At 37.8% G+C, this 26,360-nt stretch overlaps 1 protein-coding gene across 5 annotated transcripts in view; it reads left to right on the top strand.

The window, feature by feature from the left end:
* The first annotated feature begins 250 nt into the window (after positions 1 to 250).
* The window catches only part of LOC110957047 (myocyte-specific enhancer factor 2C-like), a 45,157-nt gene continuing 19,047 nt past the window's right edge, over positions 251 to 26,360 (top strand). For 2 of the 5 annotated variants that reach the window (XM_022202869.2, XM_022202866.2), the window contains exons 1-3: positions 3,237 to 3,390; positions 13,652 to 13,827; positions 18,335 to 18,538. In XM_022202869.2, the coding sequence (XP_022058561.1) occupies positions 13,774 to 13,827; positions 18,335 to 18,538 (258 nt within the window). In that variant the 5' untranslated portion in view covers positions 3,237 to 3,390; positions 13,652 to 13,773. Of the gene's footprint in view, positions 270 to 3,235; positions 3,391 to 3,503; positions 3,697 to 13,651; positions 13,828 to 18,334; positions 18,539 to 26,360 lie in introns of those variants that run through there. The other 3 variants (XM_022202865.2, XM_022202867.2, XM_051938769.1) reach the window with 3 other exon arrangements.

Here is a 26,360-nt window from a genome sequence, read left to right as displayed (position 1 = left end):
GGTGGTGCTGGTGGGACGGAGGGGGGGGGGGGCCGGAGGCATTGGAGGGCGTCGACTGCCTCTGCTGCTCAGAGCCCACAGAGCTCAGATCCAAACTAGTTCTGGGTCCCCCCTCTTCTAAGCCAGCTGGTCTGGCTTAACATCTCTGCTTTCATTTACGTCTTTCTTTTATTTTTTGTTTTCTAATTAATCCTTTCTTGTTTGATACAAGGGATTGAAACCCACAGCTGGAGCTGCTGGGAAACCTTCCAGGTGAAGACAAAGAGCAGGTGAGTCAGCTGAAAATAATGTGTGTTTGTGTAAGAAAGGGTGATTGCTTGATCTGGTTTGGAATATTGCTGAGTAATGCTTTAGAGAAGAAGGAGAGCCTGTTTATGACACAGCGAAACAATAGCCGAAGCTGAAAATGTAAATTGAATGCTGGGTTAGATTAAAGCAGGAATAGTAGATTTTCTGACCACCTGGTGGCAGCAGCTATAAGTTGAGTGTCATTTCATACATACATGAATACAGAGCAGCATTCTTTTTGTTGTCATTTTTCTGGTTGTTGGATGTGAGTCCAATATTCGGTGTCTTTTAGCTCTGTTTTTGGACTTCAAATCCCTCTTTGGCTGCTAGATGTTCTTCATTTAATAGGAGTGCTTGAATATTTTACTGAAATTAACACAGGAAGGGCTTTTTGGACAGAGTGGTCCCTTTCAAAGAGTTAATCATGATATAAATATATCATATAACGGGAGTGTAATTATTAGTGCTATACCTTCCTAAGACATATGCAGACATCTTTTTTTTAAAAAGAGCTTATTGTTCATATTAATAATAATGATCAAATATTATATATATTATATATATGCTTTATATACTGTTGGGTAAAAAGGCAGTTTGGTTCACTTGATTTTCAAGCTGATTAAATCTGTCTTGTCCCTACCTAAACATAAAGCAATGACTCTGTTAAAAAAAATATATATATATATATATATATATATATATATAAATCGATAAATAAAATATAATAATCAAGCATCAACAAAAAAGTTTCAGTAAAATGATAAAAATGCATTTGGAAACTAAATTAATGACAAAAACTCTAAAAAACAATAAATCTACAAATAATTAAACACATTTAAAAATTAAAAACTCAAAAATAAATTGGAAAAATTATCTTGTTCTATAATATTAAAGTAATATTACCACTGCTTTAAGTGTAAGCAATAATTTAATGTTACAGCTGGTGGGCATAAAGGTAATTTTTACTACGTCATATATTTCTGGATAACCTTATGTTTTATGAATTTATATTGCAAATTATTACAATGTAGACAAACAAATAAAAGCTTAATATAGTCATATGTTGAGTCTACACACAAGCAAAGTGTTTACTGGTTTCAAATATTGTTCTTTTTAGTACATTAAATTAGTAAATCCATTAATACAAGTAAAAATATGTCTTTTTGCTTGTCTGTTGATCACATATTAAACATTAGGTCTGTCAAAAGCAGACAGACGCGGTCTCCATATATATCAGCATAGCATCAGAAAACACAAACCTCATAAACCGGTTTAAAAGCATAAGGTTATCAGTGCTCTCTGGTGGATACTGTAACCAGAGGCTATAAATGACACCAGACATAGAGTATTGTGGAAATTCTGCTAGGAAATTTTTCAAATATAGATAAATTTTCAGTTCAACAGAATGAAAACAACTACAACAATGAGTTGAAACCGGTTGAAAAGATGAGTAGAGCTGCAGAGTCACGATAACTCTCTGTGGGTTCAACATCTCTCACATTACATGTAGTTATTAGATCCAGTGTTAATATGAGGATATTGATTAGTGCAGCTTTAAACACTGTTGTTTGGTCTGGCAGGACAGTTTGGAGAAGCCGGATTTGTATGTTTTCGCTTCACTTGCTGTGTTGTTTATTGTAGCGCTGTTAGTGACTCAAGTTATCAGCAGATTACTCACATGGCTTGTTGTAATGTTTTCTCCACTTGGGAGTTTGTATTTTTGCACTTTTGTATGCACATTAATGAGGCTGAGTGTTTGTGATACTTAATATAGAATGGATTAAAAAAATAAATGCAGCACGGCTCATAAATGATATACAGAGTGGCAAGTTGTCAGCTAGTTGTTAGAAGATATTAGCTGCATAGGACTCATTTAAAATTCAGTTTAAACTTTACTGCTAAATGGCAGCTAATCTTTAGGCGATTGTGAGGAAAGTTTCCTGGATATGAGCAGAAAAAAGCAAAGTGTTCCATCTGTCTGTCATGTTTCTGTGCATATTATGGATCTGATAAATGGGAAATCCGGGTGAAGTGCAGTTTGAGCAGGAGGTTAATTCAATTCAATTCAATATACTTTATTGTCCTACTTGGGGAAATTTGTCTTGGACTCAGAGCTGTGCTACCAGTATTGCGCAAAAAAACACATGAAAACAATATTGCACATAAGACACATAAAAAAAACAATTTAGCGCATAAAACACATAAAAACAGTATTGCACATAAAACAGTATTCTTAGGTTAGCAGTGGGTTGTTATAAAAGCTGCATGTCATATTGCCTGGCACACGCTCACCATTACAGAAACACAGAGACTTGTCCATAGGAATGTAAAACTGTCCTAAATTACTTAAAAAATTGTCCAAAATGATGGAAAAATTGTCTGAGATAATTTGAACCTTGTCCAAAATGTAATAAAAAAAAATCTAAAATTGCTACATAGAAATGTTTGGGAATTTACTTTGAAGTCTGTAGATGAATAGCAGCTAAAGTTTAAGAAACTACTAAAGAGAAGTAAATTATGGCTTAAATGTACTTAATTTACTCTCAGATAGGAGAGAAAAACAGCAAACTATCGTATTTTGGAGACTAAAATCAGGGGAAAATATCCCATTTTTGATTGAAAAATGTTTGTAACCATTAATCGATTATAATGTTTTGCTATTTTTAAACATGCATATAAGACCAGATTGTCCAACCACTGGTTTGACCATTACTGATAGGTAAAAGTGCACTTTCAATAGTTTCCACTGAGTGGCAGCAGTGAACCTGAGCGCAAACATAAAGTCTTTCTAGTTCGGAGACCTGTTGAAAATGAAAATTATTATAAAAATAAATACCAAACATTGATTTAAAAAGCAGGTTGTCAGCCTTTTACTTTAGTTTTATTAAAGGCTCTGTTTTTTTCTGTTTGAATTGAATGTTTCACCAATATTCGTTTCATTTGTGCGTCTCTGCTGCGCGTGCGTGTGGGTGCGCGTGCCGCCTCCTGACGCCCAGGTGCTCACGGACAGCTTGAGCAGTGCGTGCTCCGAGAGGAGACGGACGGATGGACTGACCCGCTGGACGGACACACGGAAGGAGACATGTGGGACTGAAGGTGGAGGTAAGCGGCGTGCGCGCGCGTGTGTGTATATGTGTATGTGTGTTGGACTGATAAACAAGCGGACACAAACAGCGGCGCTAATCCTCCTCCTCCTCCTCCTCCTCCTCCTCCTCCTCCTCACAAGTCACAAGCTGCGCCGCACTTTCTGGACAACTTAGCTTGTTTTCGCGCGACGCGGCTCTTGAGTTGTGTGTAGCCGCGGGCAGGTCGCCTCCCTCCGGCAGGACACTGAGGAAACACTCGGGACCTTTTCCCGTCAGTGAGGAATGAAAGCGCGGTGGTTTTACTTTTCTGCAGCAGCTCTGGGTGAGTGTTTGGAGAAAGTTTGTAACGATGGATTAAACGTTCATACAAGGTGTTGATCTGCACGGCCGGAGTGACCTCCTGAGGGGCCCCGGGCCAAAGTTTAGTGTAACTGGACCCCAGTTATACTTGACACCCTGAACCCCACTATCTACAGCCGGTATGGCAACAATTTTCATAATTGAATAATAGGTTGTAATTAGACAAGTTGTTTCAGGCAAAAAAAGAAAAGAAAAAAATGGTACCAACTTTCCAAATGGCAAATTACTAATTTTGCAACTTTCTGCAATCATAAACTGAATATTTTGACTTCTTTAGCAGATTTTACCAGCTAGCTGTGGACATGGCTAGAATTTAAAAAAGTTGATAACCAGAACAATAACAGATATTTACAATAAGAAGAATATTTTTAACAGTTATAAATTGGTTAATTTTTGAGCAGTGTTGTAACCAAAATGCTTCTCAAGAATAAATATTTAGATTTCTGTTTTTTTGTTGTTGTTTTTTTTACCACTGTAGACTCTAAATTTGGACTCTTCGGACAGATTTAAATAGCTTGGTGTGGACATGGTCTGACATTATGGTCATAGAAAACTGAGAAACTAGCAAATATTTGCAGTAATACACTTGTGCTTGAAGTGTTTTTTTTTGTGTGTGCCAATTTTGCTTAATAAAATGACTAAACTGCTTCAAACTGTAGCAGTATTCAATACTAAAAATGAGTACTTATTTAAGTAATTTTACCATAAAATCACCAAAATTCTCTGGAACCAGATTCTCAAATGTTAATATTTGCCATTTGCTAGTTTCTAATTTTTTGCTAATAGAAATTCAAAAACTTATAGATTGCTTTTTACATAAATTAAATAATGATAGTAATAATAATGATTGTAATTTAATAATTATTTTTATCTTTATGTTTACTTTAAAAATGTCATCATGTCAGCAGTCGCTCTTTGTTTTCTAGATAACGTATACAATATAAATATAAATATACTTTAAGTGATTTTTTTAAGCAAAAAAAAAATCCAGCAATTCTCTGGCAATAATTTGCTATTTTTGTGCCACACTCAATTTTTTTTAGCTGTTTTTTGTTAAAATTGCTTAATGTAGACATGGTCTAGATAAAAACAGAAAACTAGGTAATATTCACATTTGAGAAGCTGCTACCAATAAACTTTGCATTAGGAGCTTTACAAATTATTGGTTTAGACTACAGGAAGGATGTAGGGTGTCATGTATAAAATAATTTAATGAAACCCAACTTCACAACTAAATTAAATTTAACTATAACATTGATTCTGTTTTTCTATGATCTTAAGTTCTCAATTTAGGGTTCTTTGATGGTTGGTCTGACAAAACGAAGCAACTTGATATGACAACGTTTCTACAAAGCTCAGATTTTCACAGTCTGGGGTCTGTTTTAGTTTGAATCAAATTAAAAACAGTTAAATTTTCTTTGTGCAAAGGGAAAGGCTGTGTCCTTGTAAAGACACTGCAAACATCAGTGTGATATCATTCACTTATGCTGAGCAAGGAGCATGTGGTTCAGTGTCTATGCCACAAGTGACTCATTCTCTGCTTATAGAGGGGTGTCCCTAAGAAAACCACATGTATTAGATCAGGTTTCCTGCGTCTACATGTGAGACCTTTAATGGGGCTTTAATCAGTAATTTAGGCTGTGTTTGTTTTTTGAAGTTGATGAGACACTTTGAACTTTGTTGTCACATTGCTCCACCTCCTATTACACATCCAAACATGACTGATGACATGACAACACACAAGTTTTTGGAAATCAGTTGGGAGCCTTTGTTTGAGTACTCATCAGGTACTCTTCCACAAAAAGTTCCATGACCCATTTTCCAAGAACTACCAATAAAGCATTCTCTATGACATTGTGATATTTCCATGGCATGGCCATAGCCTCAGGTTGATGAAGCAAATTAGTACACCAGCAGCATTGGAAAAACAAAACCAGTCTAGACTCTGGGTTGTTGTCACTCCATTGCTGTAAAGTCTCTTGGGCTGCTCCATCCTGATTATTGCCGGCCTCAAAACAACTAGTTTGTAAATTCAGGTTTTTAGAAGTGCAAGATGTTTTATATGTGTGTAGTTCAGCAAACTGCAATGTTCAGCACTACAAGCCATAAACCAAAATTCAAAGTGGCAATTCCCCAGAAAGTCCCTAGAACTTTTAGTAGTAGACACTAATGCCCAGGAACTTTCCAGAGAACTAACATGTTCCTTTAAACCATCTTTTGTCTAAAGAATAGACAAATCAGACAGTGGATGTAACAGAACACAACCACTGTTACTAGTCATCCTTGGACTAGTTTGGTCTTTCATGTATAATTTTGAAGGCTCACAAGCCAAATGTTTAAATTAGTCAGGTTACTTGTTAGAGTATATAATGTTGTTGATTGTTAATATTTACTTTAGTCAGGTAATGGTAAGGTATGTTTTTAAAATATCGTAAGGTGTTAACTGTAGTAGCTAAACTAGTCTGACAAAATCACACAAACAAGAAAAGCACTCAGAGACCACAGTACTCCGCCAAGGCTGCTCAGTCATTTTATGACTTCTGATGGGTGCAATCTTTGAACACTTTGTGGTCTGCAGCAGTTGATTTGTAGTAGGATCGCAATCATGTGATCATCAGCAGACAGCTGATGTCGTATTCACTTGTAGTTATAGTTACAGTGACACTGTGCAACTGTCTCGCAATGATACAGAAATCTTTAACAAATCCGTGCATCCTGACTATAAGCCGATGCGGTTTATAGTACTGCCAAAATCTAATCATTTGGTCCTTATGTCATTTGTGACCTTCCCTGAACATTTCATCCAAATATGTTAGTCCGTTTTTGAGTAATGTTGCGAACAGACAGACACACAAACAGAAGGACAAATGTATGCCAATCATCACATAACTCTGCCTCATTCCTTGGCAGAGTAATTATACTGTTGATTCTTAACTAGGGACGTTCCGATAAAGATTTTTTTTTGCCTTGGATTTGACCTGAGGCATTTATTATTTAGCATCTGTCAAAACCTTATACTAGATAACTAACACAGATTAGCCATAGTACCCAGTTTGTGGCAGGAGCATCTGACTGTTTAGTATTGAAATTACCAGATAAGGCGGTCACTAGCACTGCGTGTTAGCAAGTTCTGTTATAGCAAGGAGATTAATGTGACTGTCCCACAAGGACAGTGCCACCCATTGTGTGGGTTTAGTTAGTGAAGGGGAACCATGACAAAGACTCCTGTGATACTTAATAACCTCCAGGCAGAGAAAGAAATTTTGATGTCCCTAGGTATTCCCAGTCTTTCTAAAAGTACTACACCCTGTAGCAGGTACTTTTAGGAGTTAAATATCACACAGTCTACACAGTTACAGGATTCTGGTTTTATTTTGAGGGGTCTACCAAAATATGCTTGCATCTTTTGATGTTCAAAAGCATTTTTTTTGTCAGGAGCTAGTGAAAACCAAAAATGGAGCTCGGCCTTTCAATCTGTAGGTGGACACAAATATGATTCAGCTCTGCTACTCAATGTAGAAATAATCAACTGTTTTTTTTTAACTTCTTTGCAGAGCCTATATTCTTCGCTTTTACAGATTTATAATTTTATTTTTGATCCTTCGCAGAGCTCTAGTTTGCATGCTATAATGTTCAAGAACACATTTTCCACATACTGTACATTGATACATCTCTTCTCTGCCTCCGTCCAAAACACTCCATTTTAGATATTGTTGCTTTAAGGTTTCTCTCCTGAAAAGTCCATTGAATGGTCCGCTGACCAGACCAAACCCAGACTAACGTTGATTAGTAACCCCAGATTTGTGAGTACAGGCAGATAATATAAGTCTAACAGAAGCAGCTAGAATGAGAAAATAATGTTGGACAGCAACAACTGCTCTTTCTTACCTAGCTGTTAGTCAGGCGTTATGCATTTCAATATTCAATGCAATCAATTTATTTTTCAGTTCAGTTTTGCTTCTTTTGTGCATATTCGCAACATATGTCATTTCAAGTAGGGTACAGACCTGGCGAATTGCAGACAGAGAACAGAAAACCCAACAATCCAAAGATGCCTTTGAGTTCCCTATAGTGACTTTGGGAAGGGTCCAAAAAATACTCTGAGATGGGGACGGGGGAAAAAATCCTCAGACTCAGAATCAGGCTCAGGGAAGGCGGCCAAATGCCCCGACCGGTTGGGTGAAAATGAGGACGGGGGGGAAGAGTGGGTATAGCAGGGTATATACAGATGTGTTACATGGTGATGTAGATAAGTAATGGAAGGAAAACCTGCAGTTAAGGAACAGCATTTTCTGTGAGAGAAAAGCTTCCTTTGGTGTGGACCTTGTAAGTTTGCTGACCCTTTAAGTAAAAAACATAAAACAGTTCTGCGCATTTCGATGTGCCGACTGACTCGGCTGTGATCAAAAGTCAGGAGACAAAAATTCACAGACTTTGTGGCTGAACTACAGGCTGTGTTTACACAGAGCAAGAGGTAAGGATGTAATGATCAAAGAAATCCTACTTTTTATTGTTTTTTGACATTATTACAGTGTCCTACTGCACAGAAGACATTTCTCTCTACTAGAGAGCCATGGTTGTCCTGTTTCCGTAGACTGACAAATGAGCCCACAATGAGGAAAAATGTGACGAGAGCAGAAAACACCCAGGGTTCAGAGGGTTAATGCTCTGCTCATTAAACTTTAATAAGCTGCTCTTTGTTGTTTTCTAATCAATCAGTAGCTCTAAGAAAAAAAAACTTGCTAAACATCGGGCTCTTAGAGGGTCACATGGGTCCAGCTGTCCATCCACCCTCTATGCATGGACTCCAGCTCCCCCCTACCCCCTCAGTCCTCACCCATACAACCTCCTCCCACCCCCATCCTCTGTGGCTCTCAGACATGCAGAGTGTCCTGCCAAGGAATACAAGGGCACCACCACATGTCACCCATTAGCTGCTGTGTAGACACTCAGAAAATGTACACCACATAGGCACACTCAGTGACACAGCCCGAGTGTGTGTGTCGAGAAATAATCGGTGAGGGAGCAGCTGAGGAGAGGCGACTGATTTCCATCACCGCTCGCTGTTCAGTCTACGAATTAGAAAGCAGCCGTATTGTTGTTTGGGGTAAAAAGTTCATTCTTTTATTTTTGGAGTCCTTCTGTTTCACACTGAGTCTAAAAATAGTGAGGAGGTTTGTACGCGGAGGGTGAGGTGGGTGGAGAATTGCCGTCATGCTGCAGAAGATCAAACTCTGCATTAAATTACACCTCCAAACGCTTGATTCTTATTGTTTTAAGCACAACTCCTCGGCCTAAAATTCCCTCTCTTTGCTGCAGCATGCTGAGTGTGCTTGTCGGTGAGCACTCTAAATTTAAACCGCGTTGATCCTTGTAGTGTTGTCCTGAAGCGAGGAAGGCTCAGCGTGACTCACACACTAGATATTCACTCTGCCACCAGCGTGTTGCTGCTTGCTGCAGATCATTTTGATACTATTGCATCGCTGCTCGTAATATTTTTTTTTGTTTTTGTTATGGCAAAACACGCCAATTATGGCTTCATGTCAGAAGCTGTCAGTTGGTGCATTCCAGACAATAAAAGAGGTGGAGAAAATTACACAATGTGCTTCATTATGGCTGCAGCTGATTATTACATTAGTCGATAGTGATTGATGTTCCTTATTTCTTAGAGTGCAAATATGCATTGCAAGTTTGTTTTGTCCAACCAGCAGTGCAAAACTAAAAACCTTGGCTTTAAAATCATGTAAAATAGCTTTAGTAATACACCAAATTGACCACAATTCATACTGTAAAAGGTCAGAGACTGTCGGTAACTAAAGGCTCTGAGCTGTTTACTCGCAAGTGTTTTTTCTCACTGTGGGCTCGTTTTCAACAGTAGTGTAAAGTCCTGCACCTCCATGTAAACAGCACAAGCATGGCAAGAAGTAGAGAGAACTCAAAGTCTTCTCTGCACTGTGACACAGTTAGAATGCCATAAATTACCAAAAAAAAACAACTAAAAAAGTAGATTTTTTTGGATTATTTATTTTACAGAAATCTAAAAAAAAAAGCCTGCAATAAACATGTCCAACATTTTTAAAAGTATTCACAGGTGTTACTAGTACAGGAAAAATGAAGTGGATTGACATACTACTGATATTTTGCTGTTTACACTTTTAATTAGTTTCCATACTCGTCTCCCCTCTGCTCTGTGTAAACACAGCCTGCAGCTCAGCTGATAACTCTCTGAATTTTTGTCCCATGAGTGTTAGTCACAGCTAAGTCAGTCATTGCTTCACAGTATGTGTTTCTGTTTGATGAATTTTTAAACAAGATGTGTAGAATAAGGTGATTTTGATGAAATGCCATGGTGTAATCTTAGATTTGGTTATTTTCCAGATAGAACCGTGTGTCATACGTAACTAGACATCTGGACAATTCAGTTGTCTCAGTTTTACAGTTTCTGGCCTTATTTTAAAGTAGTTCTTTTTTTAAAAAAAAGATAGCATCTCTTTTAAACCTGATGCAAATTAGGGGATTTAGGCAGTTTAAATAAAAAGGGCATCATTCCTAGAATGAACTGAAATGACACATTAACAACAGAAGGTGCAATTTGATTTTTAGAGCTGCCAGTAACAAATTTCTCAGCTTCTGTGAACACTGAGGACATGGCCATCTTGTTCGAATTATAGTTGATAGGATTGTCAGCGGCTGGTCGATTGATCCAAACGGTGTGACAGCCTGAGGTTCTGGCTGCAGGAATTAGAACATTTGTGTGAGGAAAAACATTATTCACAATTCAGACCAGTTGCAGTGTCTGCAGCTTTAAAGGATAACTCTGCTAGCATGCTGTAACTCATAGACAACAGTTGGTGCTCTGACAAAGCGTTCACAACACTTTAGAGTTTACGTTGCAGTAGGCGTTGACATAAAAAGGGCTTGGCTGTAGGAATTGCACCTGTACAAACCCTGTAAGATACTTACTTCTAGAGCTTTGAACTGGAATGTAAAACAACACTATTAGCAGATCATCGGCTACAAGTGGGGATACATGTAACACAACTTGTCAACCCTAGGATTTAAACTGTTTTTCAAATTTCTGTCATTCTCCTTGTGTGACAGTCACATTTCTGATGTGGTGATGTTCTATCACACTTTAAATCTCTTACACGGTGAATATTAAACTGGCACTAGACTTTAAAAAGTACATTTAAAATCAAACTATAATCAAAAAATCTCATTTGGAATATTATTATTTTCCCCTAGTTGTTCAGCTTTATCATGAGCAAAGTTATGAGGAAAAAAGATACAGTTACACCCTGTTACACATTTGACTACAGACAAATCATCATGTTGTACAAACACAGCATATTACAACCAAGCGGACCAGTCACAGTTACTGCAGTCTGCATAGCCACAATGTGCAGCGACATTTCAGAGGATGTGCTTGTCAGGCCACTGGCTGGATTCAATACATAGTTGTATATCAAGCTCTCAGCCCCTCTCTGGTTGTTGATTTAACCCCAAAAATCTCATCTCTCAGTATCAAAGTTAACTTTTTCAGAAGCTTTTCTCTTGAAAGACACCCAGTGTGCCTGAACATGTCTTAGATGTAACTGTATGTGTTGCATTTGTTACATGGTGAATACTGAACTGAAATTTGACTTTATAAAGTTAAATCACAGTGTCAGTCAAAGATCACAGCTAGATACTTTTCTCCAATCATTTAGTCTAAAATTGAAGTAGACAAAAGAAAATATCCAGTAGATTTCAATGTGCAAACCCATTTTTTGATTTGGACTCGCTATGGTTTGGTTGTGGTTGAGCACTATGGTCTGTTTTTATGTAACCAAAGAAATGTTGAAAACAATCGCTGCCACTTAGCTCTTGTATAATGAATAATGACGATGCTGGTAATTACTTGATCAGACCAAACTGTGCCAACTTTAAAAGGATTGATTTTCTGCTCTTTGTTCAGAGCGCACACACCTTCGTCACTTCGTGAGTCCTCGTTTCGTTCTTGGTTTCAGCCCGTGTGCTTGAGGGCCACCACCTCCTGAAAGCAGTCACGCTCTGCTGTCGTCGCCCTGCCGACTGTGACGATGACACAAAAGCTGCCAAGAAAACCTGCCGAGTGTGTGTGTCGTGTGTTTGTGTCTGTCGCAGAGTGTGTGAACATCCATTTAACTGCGCGTGAACATCCAGTTAACTCAGCGAGCAGAGCTCTTAAGCTGCACTTCAGGAGTGAGACGCATGTCACATGGCACACATAAACACACACACAGACAAATACTACATGCACAAGAGTGTTTTCACTGAGACACAGAGATCCTGCTATACTGACTTTAAGAAGACCCCTCATTATATTGGCTTTGCCTGTTGACCAAACAAGTATGGCTTCATGTCATGCCTTAAGCCATCTGTGGCAATACGCTTTAACATTTACCAGCTTTGTTGTATAGACTGACTGTAAGAAATTCAAATTACATAACTGTAACGTCATACTGACCAGTCAAAACAATAATTAGAGATATCCAGTATAATCTAGTTTGGACTGGTCAGAATAGCAGCTGCAGGTACCTCAGTCTATCAGTGCCTTCCACCCAGCCTCATCAAAATCAGTAGAGAAACTGATGATAATGCAACAGACATTGTGATAAATATGTATGTTTAATGAAACACGTCATGGTTAGTGCTATAACCACTAAACAAGTCAACCAGAACATGCAGGACTGATTTCTGTTCTGCACATATACAAGCTGTTAAAAGTTTGGACACACCTTCTCATTCAATGATTTTTATTTATTTGTATTATTTTCTACATTGTAGATTAATATCAAAGCTTAACACTTTTTTGTTTCCAACATAATTCCATGTGTATTCTTTTATAGTTTTGACGTCTTCAGTATTAATCTACAATGCAGGAAATAACAAAATAAAAAGTATTGAATGAAAAGGTGTGTCCAAACTTTCCACGTACAACATTTTATTGAGGGTGAAGATAACAAAACTTCCCATCTCCGAAAACATATGAAGTCCTCAAAATTCCGCTAAAATATTTTACAGAACTTCGTTTTGTGTCCGCATCTCAAATGACGGAGGCTGACTCTACATCTTCTTGAGTAGCGCTTTTTTTATGCACATGTGAAAATATCTATCAAAATGTGATATCCTTATAAAAATTCAAACTCACTGAATCCTGATTATAAAAATCTTGACTGAGCAGACTTTAGTGACAGTCGAGGTGTTTCCCGCTAGCTTGTCCTCATTCAGCTCCACCCACAGAGGAAGTTTTCTGGCGAGCGGTTAAATTCCCATCTTAAAGTGTGGTTTCTCAGAAGCTGCAGCTGTTGTTTTATGCAGCGTATAACAGAGGCAGACAGCTCCATGTGTATTATTTGCATTTTGACATGCAAGGTTGTTTCGCTTCCTCCTGAGCATACAGTTAACCCCCTGAGGAAGCTGCTCTCTGGGTGTGTCAGGGGGATCCAGCAGCAGCGACATGAAAAACACACAATATGCTGCCTGTCTGTGCGTGCATGGCGGTTGAACTCTTCACCAAAGCACGACATGACACCCACACACAAGCCAGTTTTTGTAATTAGATGAAGCGTTCATACAGGTTTGTGTTTGTTTTGTTTTTATGTTTTTTTTCTGTTCGTGTCGCCCTGGCAATGAGTCTATGTAGAAATCTAAAAAACCTGTTTATGGTCTTCTCTCATCCATGTGTGCGACAGGAAATTATGTATTTTCTCATTTTAATACATCCCATTGATTGATAATATAATCTACTGTCCATATAGGTTCTTCTATAAAAGAGGCTGGTGATTTTTTGACATTATCTTTGGAAAATCCTGCACTCAGAAGTGTGTAACAGTTCTTCACCTTAGTTTTTCTTTTTTAATATCGTCGTGTTTCGTTTTCTCCTTTCTCTGCAGAAGCCAGCCAGCAGTTTGGGATTGAGAAGTGAAAATAACGCAAAGACCTGGAAGTTAATTGAAGAAGCCAGAAGAGACTTGTGATAAAGGAGAGAGGAAGAGGAACAGGAAAAATTGCAAAGATGGGGAGGAAAAAGATACAGATAGCTCGGATTATGGATGAACGGAATAGACATGTAAGCAAACACACACACTCACAGTAACCTCAGAGTCACTCAGACTCAAGCAACAGCAGTAAACAGCAAAAGTTGAGCACAAATCTGAATTAAAAGCAGCTGGATCGATGCAATATAAAGTCCTGCACCTCTATGGAACCAACACAACCATGGCAGTATAGTGAGCACTAATGTTGTCTGTGCAGTGTGACCCAATCAGAATGCTATAAATCATAAAATAAAAAAATGTTAAATTTCTCTGACAATTTAAAAAAAAAAACTGGAATCATCATGTGCAACATTTTTCCAAGGGTCCACAGGTGTTGCTGTAGATATTTAACTATTTACATTGTTTGAATGCAGCTTTGACTGTTGGGCACAACTGAGTCAGTCAAAACTTTATGGTTTTAATGTGTACAGAGAGTTCAGCATTTAGTTTTGGTACAGGACTTGTTTTATTTTTTAAGAATGAGACGTGATGAATAAAGTGTTTTAACGAATTACCACAATTTTAATTCAAGATTTGGTTTGGATTCCGATCTGTACATCACACATGAGTAATTCATGTGTTGTCAAAAAATTGAAAATCAGACGTTTCTCTTTTTGCAGTTTCTGTCTGATATGCGGTGTAATTTTGATGATTTTTTTTTTTTACAAAGATATGCCTTTTAAACCTGCCGACAGGTTGTGGTGTTCAAATGGTTAACTATAAAAATATATATATATATCCATCCCTGTAAAGGATAAAGCAGCAGCCTCCTCCTCACAGAGAAGCGTTGGTACCATCGTACGGTCCAGTAGAGGACAGTGAGGTCAGTTCTGTGACGGAGGTCAGGAAGCACATGGGCCTGCATTTCCTGACATAACAGGAAGAGAGGAACTGTGTGTGTGTGTTCATATGTGTGCACTTGTGTGTGACAATGCAGCCATGCAAAACTCCCATCAACAGTTTGCCTTTGTCACTCTGCTGCTGTGTTGTACTGATCCTCTCCATACAGTCACTGAGTGTGAGCATCACATGATATCAGCCAGAGTGTCTGCACTGTTAGCAGCTGCTGTTGTCTTTGAGTGTAAAAAAAAAAGGAGAAAGAGTGAGCGAATGACTGTTTACAGCAGTTTCTTCATGTTGGCTTGACAAAACCATTATTTTCTAGATTAACTGATTACTTGTTTGGTCTCTAAAGTGTGAAAGTTTGGAAGTGTATAGATCAGTGTTTCCTAAAGTCCAATGTGACAAATGTCTTTTGTCCACAACCCAGAGACATTCAGTTTACTGCCACATCGGCCGAAAACCCCCACAAAAGTTTCACCTTGAAAAAGTAACAATCAAAGAATTAAGACTTTTGTTTAAAGATCACTCAAACAATTCTCAAAATATTAGCAACTAGTTTAGTAGTTCATATTAATCATTGTAATGCTAGTTTTTGTCTAACTATTTGCACTCAGACAGACAAAATAAAAACAGCAAAAAACATCCAAACTCTGAGGATTTGGTGGTGAAGCATTTGATTTGAGAAAATGTGTTGCTGTGAACCCCACAGACCATAAACAGGAAAAAGCAACAAAAAGCTGAGGCTATACCCACAGTGTGCATTCATTTATTAATTCTCTGAACCCCAAAATGTCACCAGTTGGTTTGAGAGGCATGATAGCCAGAAATGTGGGACAGTTTTATCTGGAAAGTTGACAACAAGATAATCTTAAAATAAACAGTTTGCTGTAAACTGATTCTGTTAACAACAATAATTCTGCATTTGTCTGCACAACTGTGTAGTCATGCTAACTCAGTTGTGACTTACAGTCAAAAATTCAGAATTTTCAGTTGAACTGCAGGCAGTGTTTCCACAGACCAGAGAGGAAATGACTAGAGAGACTGAGAGGAAAATAAAACCTACTGGATCATTAAAATAAATGCAGCATAACTCAGAAACAGAGGAGCAATTTGTTGGAAGATGCATTCACCATTCACCATGCATCCACCACTGTAAAAATGTATATAGGTAAGGATCTATTCTAAAAAATAATGTGCATGTTGATTCCAGCTTTATTCAATTTTTGTAAAATTTTAAATAATCAAATAAATTCTGCTTTTTCTTTTTATTATTTCTGTTATTCTATCCGTATCTTCTGTGTCTGTATCTTTACTTCTGTCCATGGTTGTGCTGTTTCCAGAGGGGTGCAGGACTATACTGCCGTGAAAAATGAGCCCACAGTGAGGAAAAATATTACAGGAACAAAAAAAAAAACACCATGCAAGAACTACTTGAACTTTAGATAGTTGTATGAAAACTGCAGTTTCATCCAATGTGAGTTTGATTTTAATGCCTGAGATAGTAATGGCTGAGATGTGGGAAAATGACGGTGGTGCTAAAAATAGTCCAAACACAAGCAAATGATCACATGATCAAACCTCCAGGTTAGTCAAAATTACATCGAAGAGAATGTGATGGTAAAAAAATCATCTTACTGCTTCATTTTATTCCAGTGTGAACAGTTTTCCTGTGCAATTAGGGATCATTACCTTATCTCTAAATGACGAGGTTCAGATCATCTGGATAAATTGCTTGTTGGTTTACAGCCTGACTGCTTGGGTTTCTTCACCAGTTGATCATATTTATAGCTTTGACGAAGGAATATTATGACTTCAGTGAGTTCAGAGCGATCAGAACCAATCAATAGGTGGAGCTGTAAAACACAACTCAGTGTGTGTTTGATCTGCAACAAAGTTAAGATGTGTGTCAAAGTAACATCCAGATAAATGCAAATCCCAAGACTTCCCACCAGAACATTGCATTGTAGTTACATTATTAATGTTAAACTCTTCTGCTGTCAGTGGTTTTAGTGTTATGGCTGATTGGTGTATTCTCCAGACAGTACACTAATATTTTATCTTAGGATGTACCACCAGGGTCAGCCAGTCGGCCCTGAGCATGATCTCCACTGTTACACAGCTGTCACAAATTTGATTAACTTTACATAACATTATTAATTAATAATTGGTTTATTGTTTTTATTTATTTATTTAGCATAATCTGGACACATTGGACATATGGCCTTTGTTGATGTCACAGTTTTAAGCTACAAACACATGATACAGCAGCATTTCATCATTCTAGCTGATACTGGCTTAAGTTAGCACATACATGTTGACCGGATGTCATGAAACCTCACAGAAGACTTTCATGTGCTGCTAAAACCCCACAGTGCTCGTTGCTTGCCAACGTGGAACTGCTGGCCTTTCCAAGTAGCTATAATGTTAAACAGTAAGAGATACACAAAGTGTGTATTACCTCGAAAAATGGTATTGGGTAACAGCAGACACTAAGGAGTAAATGACTTGTATAACATTGGGGACAAATAAACCTGATCAGAACATCCCCGATTTGAACTGTTTTTCCTGCAGTGTCATACAGCTGTTGGTTTCTGTTCATTTCTTTACAAAATGAACATCAATAAGGCTCTGAACATGTAATCTATAAGTCATTACAATATTTTCAGTGGCAGTATAATTTCAATGCTAAAGTTCTGAAACAAATTGAAAATCAGTGGACGTCCTCAAACCTGCAGCAATACTAGCAGGTCTGCAGCGGTACAGTCGGCACTTAGAGCTAAATGCTAGCAATGTTAGCATGATGCTTACATGTTGAGGGTCAGTAGGTCTTCACTCAAACTTAATTTATATTTCTGCGTTAAATAGATTTAGCAAAGTAAGTTTCATAAATGGTTATAGTTTGGGTTCAGTTGCGTTCCAAGGAGAGCTGATTTCAGCAGTGGGCAGTAACACGTGTAACTCCTGAACCACAAATGCAATAGAGCTGCGTGTCAATAAAAAAAGCTTTTCTTTAAATAGAAGCTCCAACAGTCAGAGACGGGATGAGTTCAGGAACCGAAGACAAAACTGCCAATCAAAACTGTCAGTCAGTAGCCATGGAATGTAATTAACAACGACATCTTTTCCAAAATGACCACCAGCACACCGATCAGAGGGACTGAATTTAGCAATCGAGACCAAAACAACTTGTTGAAAATATATCGGCTCAGAAATTCTAGGGAAACTATGATGCAGCTTGATGTTTTTTGTTTTTTCGAGCCAGCGTCTTGTAAGGCACTTCATCTGAATTTTCTGCTTGCGCTAAACAAAAAATGCAGCTGAGGATGATGGGAGTATTATTAACTTAGCAGGTATCTGGTCTTAAACCAAAGTACTGAACACATTCAGATGTTGACTTAATGGCACTACAGGAAAAGTCAGAGGATCGTTAGGACCATTAGTTATCGTCTACTGAACATGAATGTCTGAACCAAATTTTCTGATAATCAATTTAATTGTTGTTGAGATATTTCTGGATCAAAGTGTTCAACCAACCATCAAACTATGCAGCTAGCTAGGAATACAGAGTCATGATTTACAAACTGCTTAATAGGGTAAACTGAGTTAGATGGAACTAATTCACAGTAAACCTAGAGTGATTTAGCAGTGGTAAATCCACAGATACAGACATCTCATAGTTAGTTTTTTTTTCTCCAGGTGACGTTTACGAAGCGTAAGTTTGGCCTAATGAAGAAAGCATATGAGCTGAGCGTGCTGTGTGACTGCGAGATCGCCCTCATCATCTTCAACAGCACCAACAAGCTGTTTCAGTACGCCAGCACCGACATGGACAAAGTTCTGCTCAAATACACCGAATACAATGAGCCACACGAGAGCCGGACTAACTCTGACATCGTGGACGTAAGTACAGTACATGTATGCTGCACGCACACTAGAACTAGATTTGACTTGTTGTAGAGCTAAACCATTGAGGACTTCCAAACAGAGTAAACCATAAAACAGTATATCACTAGTAGTAAATGTAGAAGAGCCCGAACTTGGACGTTCTTTTATTTCTACCAGTTCGAAGACCAAAACAGTTGGCTGATGTAACTTGCGTCGAATGATATTGTGTTATACTGATACCACACCATAAAATGTAATCCACTCCTGTTAGCAGATGTAACTAGAAAAGCACTCAGAGAGCGCAGTACTCTGCCAAGGCTGCTCATTCCTGGTACCATTTCTGATGGATAAATCCCATTAAGTCCACAGCGGTGGATTTGTAGTAGGATTGCACTCATGTGATTGTCAGCAGGCAGCTGACGTAGTGTTTACATATTGTCATAGTTACAGTAATTCCGTACCATTATCAATGATACTAAATTGTGGATCTATAAACTGCATCACTGTTAAAGTCTAATCAATTAGTCCTTGTGTCATTTCTGACCTTCTCTGAAAATTCCATGCAAATCTGTTGATCCGTTTTTGAGTAATGTTGCTAAGAGACAAACAAACCGATTCTGATCATCACATAACTCCACTGCCTTCCTTGGCGGAGTAATTAGCAACCATTTTACGAAAGGCTTTCGTGTTTAACTGGCAAAACTAGTTTGTAGTTACTATGAACCAAATAGCAAAAAAACAAAAAACAGGTTAAAATATCTGATAATTTGTAGTTTGTCATGTCTTGGAGAGTGACAACAGTGTTTTTAAGAAATTGATTTAAACAGTAGTGAGGTCTTTGTTAGTCATTTTTGTCTAGTAAAGGAAGCTACAATTAGAACATTTTATGTTGTTACAGCCTGTGTTAAGTTTGTCCCAGTAAAATGTGGATGTAGATGTGTCTGAAGTCTGACTGCTGTTATAGCAGTTTGATCTAAAACATAATGCAGGTGTATGTTTGTTAGACTGACTGCAAAACAGTTTGTGTGAAAGTATGTTTTACAGTGATACAGTGTGTACTAGAGCAATCCTCAGTCTGCTTTGAGTTACGTAATAGTGTTAGGAGAACACAATAGCAAGTGTACTACACATGCAAACGCACGCTCACACCCAGCTAATCGCACCATGACACCAACGTCACATTTAAGCCACCACAAGTCAAGTGTGCATACAGCAGTGTGGAGCTGTGACACTGACAGAGCTGGAATCAGCCAAAAGTCATGTTACTGATTACAGAGACAGTTTTATACAAATTGTAGGAAGATTTTCGCTAACTTGATTAGCGCAGTGATGACAAGACTTCACTTTTCTCCAATTAGGGACCACCCGTTAACAACACAACACACTATTTTTCAGCTAGTCAGTTTCCAAGAAAATATACTCAAAATTTTGTAATTTCTGCTATTTGATGCAAATTATAGGAATACTTTCAAGAAAACCGGAAGCACTTATTTACTAACTTCAATTTTTTTTTATATAACACATTTAACACTTAACCAGCCATTGCGCCAACCTGCTGTCTAGTAAAAAAGATTATGAATAGTGTTACAAATATACCTAACTGATTCAAATATTGGGGTTAAGAGCCTACGATGTTAGTCATGGTGTGATAATGCCTACAATACGTATATGAAATACAATTTAACCCGACTCTAATACATACTTAGGCTGATAATGACATAGTGAGACACTACAGTAATAATAAATATGGAGAATAATGCACTGATGTAGCTGAGACCCTGCACTATTGTCCCAAGCCCAGGGTGACTTTGGAAAATAGTGACAAATTCAGTTGACTGTCAAAGAAAGAAACCAAAAAATAATCACATTTAAGAAGCTGCACACACAGAATTTAGACTAATTTTATTTAAAAATGTATTCAAAGTGATTTGTAGGTTATTTAATAGACAACAGCTAGTCGATGAATTCATTTTACAATCTCCTATCCTCTTGTTGGTTTCTGAGCTCCTCTCTGCTCTGACTTTGTGTAATCACTTGACACAGGCAGTGAGGACAGAAATGAATGAGAATACTGCTAGTAAACAAGTCTTAAGTGACTTAAGGACTTCTGCCAACCTTAACAAAGATCTGCAAGGCCTAAATCTAACCTTTTCCTTTTAACTTGATGTAGCCTTTTGGATTGTATAAACCAGCACTGCAAATAATATTTTAGTCATGTGCATTTTTGAACGTAAATGTTTTTGCCGTAATGGACTGTTGTTGTATTGAGCTCTCATGTACATCGTACAATTTAATATATATAATAGCAAACATGAATATGTAGAGTACATTCCAACCAATCGATTGATTCAATCAACCAAGATTCTGTTTTTTTTCCACTGAAGCCCTTCCAGACAACAAACTAAAGCTCTTGTCAGCTGGTAGCCATCGAATTTTGTAGATTTCAAAATAAAAATAATACTCTTGAGGATGCAGGGAATCTTTAGACTGGTTCAGCATTAATGTATGTTTTTAGAGTCGCAGCTTCAAACTCCGTCAGGTTTAACTCCATGCTGTAGGTGGTAACTTATATACAAATTAATCCAACTATAAATTAATCCAAATTAATTAGATTAATTTCATAATTAATTTTACTGTAAGGTCAGGATTTTAATGATCAATCGATAATTGATTAACTGTCGTTTGTAAATGAATCTACTAAAAATACATTAACCGCTACGGCAGATGACAGTGGATATTTATGTGAAACAATGTCTTGTACATTAGCTGTAGTACCCGGTTGTGTTGGGTTTGATACTGTAGCGACCTGAATAGGCAGTTGCTTAGTCTATAGGCAGTTTTAACTTTGTGTTCATCTGCTGAGAGCATTGTGTCAGTTTTGTTAGAAATGGCTGCCATGACCGAGACTTTGTGGCGCTTAGTGCCCATGTGCAGGATGTCTGTTGCCACATGACATGACTTTTCAGCACTGAATCATGGTCAACATAATTTTCAATTGGATGCTTTTTATAGGCACTGTATACTGACAAATTTGTGCACAATGAAGATGATAGTTTCCTATCTACCGAACTCTTAAGGGCTTTTATTTGTAATTTTTAAAGACATTTTTTTAGCGGAGCTTCAGAGAAACATTAACAGACTTGTAACAAGCACCGCTGAATTGCTGCTGTTGTGGGCTGTTTGTGTGCACATGTACAAACATGTATGTGCGTTTACCTGAGCCCTCCCCTCCACGCGGCCCACCTCATGACCTCTTGGCCAGCACCATCAGACCTGGGCTTACCCTTCAGTAATCCTCTGTAATCTAGCACAATCCTGTTTAGCTCGTTAGTGTAATCCATGCAGGCACCCTCTTCATCTCCGCCGCATCCACACAGTCTGAGTTATTTACTGCCGTAACTGCTGCCACAGGACCTGCTGAACTTTCACCTCACATTCCAAACCTTTCTGCTCTTCACTCTTGTCTTCTTTTTGTATCCTCTTGGCTTTTTTTGGTTTTGAATTCCCTCATCCAATGAAAGTGTGATGTTTGATTAGAATAGAACTGAAAGATTTAATCATAAAGCAATTTTTACCTTTTTTTGAAAATAAAACTGCATTTTAAATATTGATCTACTCTGTGCCATCTGTAGATAATAAAAATGAATAATTAAGTAATCAACCTTCAGAATTTCTGGTTCGGGTTCTTGGGCGTCTGTTGCTCCTGTCACATTTTTCCTCACTGTGAGCTACTTCTTTACTGAAACATTAAGTCCTGCGCCTCTATGGAAGCAACACAACTGTGACCATGCTAGAAGTAGAAAGAACTCAGAAATGTCTTCAGTGCATTATGACACAGTTATGTCATACATCGTTAAAAAAAGGAAGAAGCATTTTTTATTATTATTTTGCAAGAAATGGAAAAAATCCTGGAATCAACAAATCCAGTGTTTCTCCAAGTGTCCACAGGTGTTACCAACAATGAAAAAATGGAGGCACACCACATAGATATTTGCTATTTACACTTTTAAGTTTTCCAAATTTTAGTCTTGGTTTTAGGTTGTTTTTTTTTTTTTGTTCGTTTTTTCAGAGCGTGGTTAAACAAAACAGTTTATATATGGTTTGATTTTCCCAATGACAAACACGTAATTAGTGTAACTAAAGCTCAAAATCTGAACATTCCTTCTGTTTTGACAGTTTCTAGTTCTAATAAATGCTGTAGTTTCAATGTTTGTTTGTAAAGGTATCATCACCTGTCAAACCTGTTGGCAAGTTTTAGAGTTCAGAGGTCTCCTTCCACCTCAACTCCTTCTTCATCATGAGTCAGATAAACGCCTGCATCACTGCTGAGGCTGCACCAAGTCATTCGGATTTGGTTGAATTTAAATGGAATTACCATTAATGTAATGAAGTATGTATACAACATACATAAACATTTGTATTTGCATTTATTGAAACATTAGTTTGAACTATGCATATTAATTGTTAACTTCAAGGGAAATTTAGGTTGGAATTGGATACCTTTTGCTATTATATGTAATAAATGATAATTTATTAAACTTTTCACATTATAATTAATGTTAATGCTGTTTTTGTGTATAGTGAAGTTTTGAAAGATGGTTCTAACATTTCATTCTGAAAGTTTGTTTTTGACATCAAAAAAAGAAAAAAGCGTAACTCAAGCTCCACTTCTTAGCTTTTTGTGGGGCTGTCAGCTGTCTTTATGCTGTTTAGCAGCAGTTGTCATGTTGTCACACACCGGAGCAACTTTCTAATCTTCCTGATGAAGAAGAGGCAGCTGGAAGCAGCATCTGTGTGCGTGAATAAGTAGTTTGTCCATGCACATGTTTTCAGTGTGATTCCTGTGTTAGCTGATAGTGTTTAGTACTCGGCCAGCACACCTCACTTAATCTCACTACTTTCTGATTGGATGATTCGGGGGATAGAAATCTTTGGGAGGCATGTGCAACCACGCAGCATAGGGCAACAATGCATGGCACAGCAAGGTGCTGCAGCAGTGCCAAGGTCAGTACTGCTGTGCCAGATCAGTGAGTTGGGGTTGTTCTCAGCTGGAAGGGCTGATTTTAAAGGAACAGTTCAACACTTAAAGGAATAAAGCTTTGTGTCTGTCTGAGGTTAAGTTAAAGTATATTGGAGAAAGTTCCCACTTTTAAGCAGTTTCTCGGCCTTTCATTTGGTCTTATATTTTTCCTCATTGTGGGATAATTTTCACTGTAAGTCCTACACCACTATGGAAACAGTATAATATAGTCTAAAATTTTCACTCTTCATTTAAAAGTCACCTGGAATCATCATGTTCTAAATTTTTCCCACCATGATGTTTCACCATGCTGAATCTATCTTCCAACAACCTGTTGACAACTTGCTCATCGTTATGCTTTTTTGAAGCCATGCTGCATGTGTTTTATTCATTCAGCATGTTTCATTTTCTTCTCAGTCTCTCTTGTCGTCTCCACTCTGCTCTGTGAAAACTTCAGAGATCCAGATTTTGTGGTCCAAAAGGTTAGATAGCATTCAGAAAGTCCAGTTCTTCTGACTAGATGCTGAAAAGCACAGAAATGCGACCAAATAGAAGCAATTTCGAACGCCTTGCATCAGTTTAAGTGTGTGATTAAATAATGAAATTCATGAGAAGCTACCATCTTGCACTAGCAGGATATAGAGTTTATAGGAAACATGTTTCCTGCCAGGTAGTGTGAAATTCTTTGAAGAAAGCTAGGTGTTCTTACCAGCTTCAAGTTTTTACTTGCTAAACAAGGCTAACCATGACCTGACTCCCATTCTACTGCACATACATGAAGTCCATGTCAAGTTTCTCGTCTGACAGACAATGCCAGTAAAGTAAATCCTGTTTATGTTAGAAGTATTTCTTCACTCACAGCTGCCAACTCTCACGCTGCCCAACAAACCTCATCCCAAATAAGAGGAAGCCTAAGAGCCCTTCCTTCATGGAAACAAACACAGTTATATAGATTAAACAGGCTTCCTCTGCACAGAGGGCAAAGTCTGAACATCTGGATTTTTCCACATTTCAGCGCCAACATTGGTTCATAAACTTCACCAAGCAGGTGAAGCAGAAGACACAGCTTGCAGGCTTTCAGTTGATGAAAACAAATACACATACGAGGTTACTTCAAAAAGTTCTTGGCCTCACCCAGAAGTAAAGTCTGTTACTCCCATTTTGGGGCATAGCTGTACACGACAAAGCCTTATATCATTGTCCATGAAAACTCAAATGTTTGGAGCAATCAAAGGAAAAAGAGTGGGGAAGCTTTGAGCTGGCTGCTGTTGCTTCAGGACAATGTGTTGTCCACACAGCACAGGTTTCAGAATCAGCCAAATGTTGCTGTTGCCCTACGACGTTTACTCAGGTGAACCTGTGCTGTTTGGACGGGCGCAATGTCCTGGAGCGTGTTTTCCAAAGAGATGACATTACACATTTGAGTTTTTGTGGAGAGTGTGAAGGATCATGACACGCTGTTGTGCCTCGAAACAGGAGTTATGCACCTTGTTATGGCCGAGAACTTTCTGAAATATAGATTGTTGTTTCCAGCTGTTTGTAGGAGTCTTTCCTGTAAATTTAGGAAATATCTTCAGCATCAGACAACGGCAGGATGAATATGAGCATCTCCAAAGTGACACAGTCACAGTCAGTAATACAACCACAGGTCACCTGTATAAAAAAAAATATTACACAAGGATAGAATTTTGACTTTTTAGGGAAATCATACATTAATGATATATTTATTAAGAGTACAGCAGATTTGGACAGAGTGATCATTTAAAATCTGTTTTGTGTTAGGCTTCAAATAAGTGAGCTTTTTTTAAATCTCCAAATCCACAGTCGCCATTTCTCCATAATGTATTTTTAGACACATCAGTAAGTGTCACATTAGAAGTTGATGTAAACCACCAAATTGGAAAAAAAATTCCTCAGTTTTGCCTAAAAAAATACTCTTTTTAAATGAACATTTTGTCTCATTGTACTAATTTGCATCCTGTTATTCTAATTTATTGCTTTATTATGGGTTTCTGTATTTTTTGTATCTCTTGGTATTCATTTTCAATTTATTTTTTAAATTTTTGTCTTTTTCATTCTGTATCTCTTTTGTCATGTGTCTTTAGTCTTTTTTTGTAAAAAAAAAAAAAAAAGAAACAAACAAAAAAAACTGACAATTTAGAGTTATCAGTTAACCTCAGCATGTTGTTGGACTGTGGGAGAAAGCCAGAGTACCTGGAAAAAACCCACACATGCACAGGGAGAACATGGAAGTTCCATACAGAAAAATCCCAGGAAGTCGGGGATGCGAACCAGGGATCTGATAGCTGCAAGGCGACAGTGCTAACCACCGAGTCACTGTGCACTAAAGACGTAAATGGGATATCTTTATATTATAATGTTAATAATATCTGCAGTAGGCAGAGTCAGCTTCCAGTGTTGGTATCACCCACGATCACTCAGAAACTTTGCCCATTTCTGTAAAACAATAATCGCAGAAAATTTTTATTGTTATGATTCATGGCATTGTAACTATGTCATGCTGTACAGACAACACTTCTGAGTTCTCTCTACTCATAGCCATGATTGTGCCGTTTTCATAGAGGGGCAGAACTTTATATTGCAGCGAAAAGCCCACAATGAATAAAAATGTGACAGAAGTGAAGAAATGCCGTGAAAGTGCTTGGAGTTCAGAGGATTCATTGATCAGAAGACTGTTTTAGTTTTCTGATCTGTTCAACAGAGACTCGTTGTGCGTTTTTTAGACTATTTTCTGTCATTTTGTAGATGGAAAAAATAAACCTCTCTGGATAATCAAAAAATAGTTGTTAGTTGCTG

This window comes from Acanthochromis polyacanthus, chromosome 18 (genome assembly GCF_021347895.1).
Source record: "Acanthochromis polyacanthus isolate Apoly-LR-REF ecotype Palm Island chromosome 18, KAUST_Apoly_ChrSc, whole genome shotgun sequence".
Classification (NCBI taxonomy): domain Eukaryota; kingdom Metazoa; phylum Chordata; class Actinopteri; family Pomacentridae; genus Acanthochromis; species Acanthochromis polyacanthus.
Note: the sequence above shows the minus strand (reverse complement) of the source record. Positions and strands in the feature narration are given on the sequence as shown.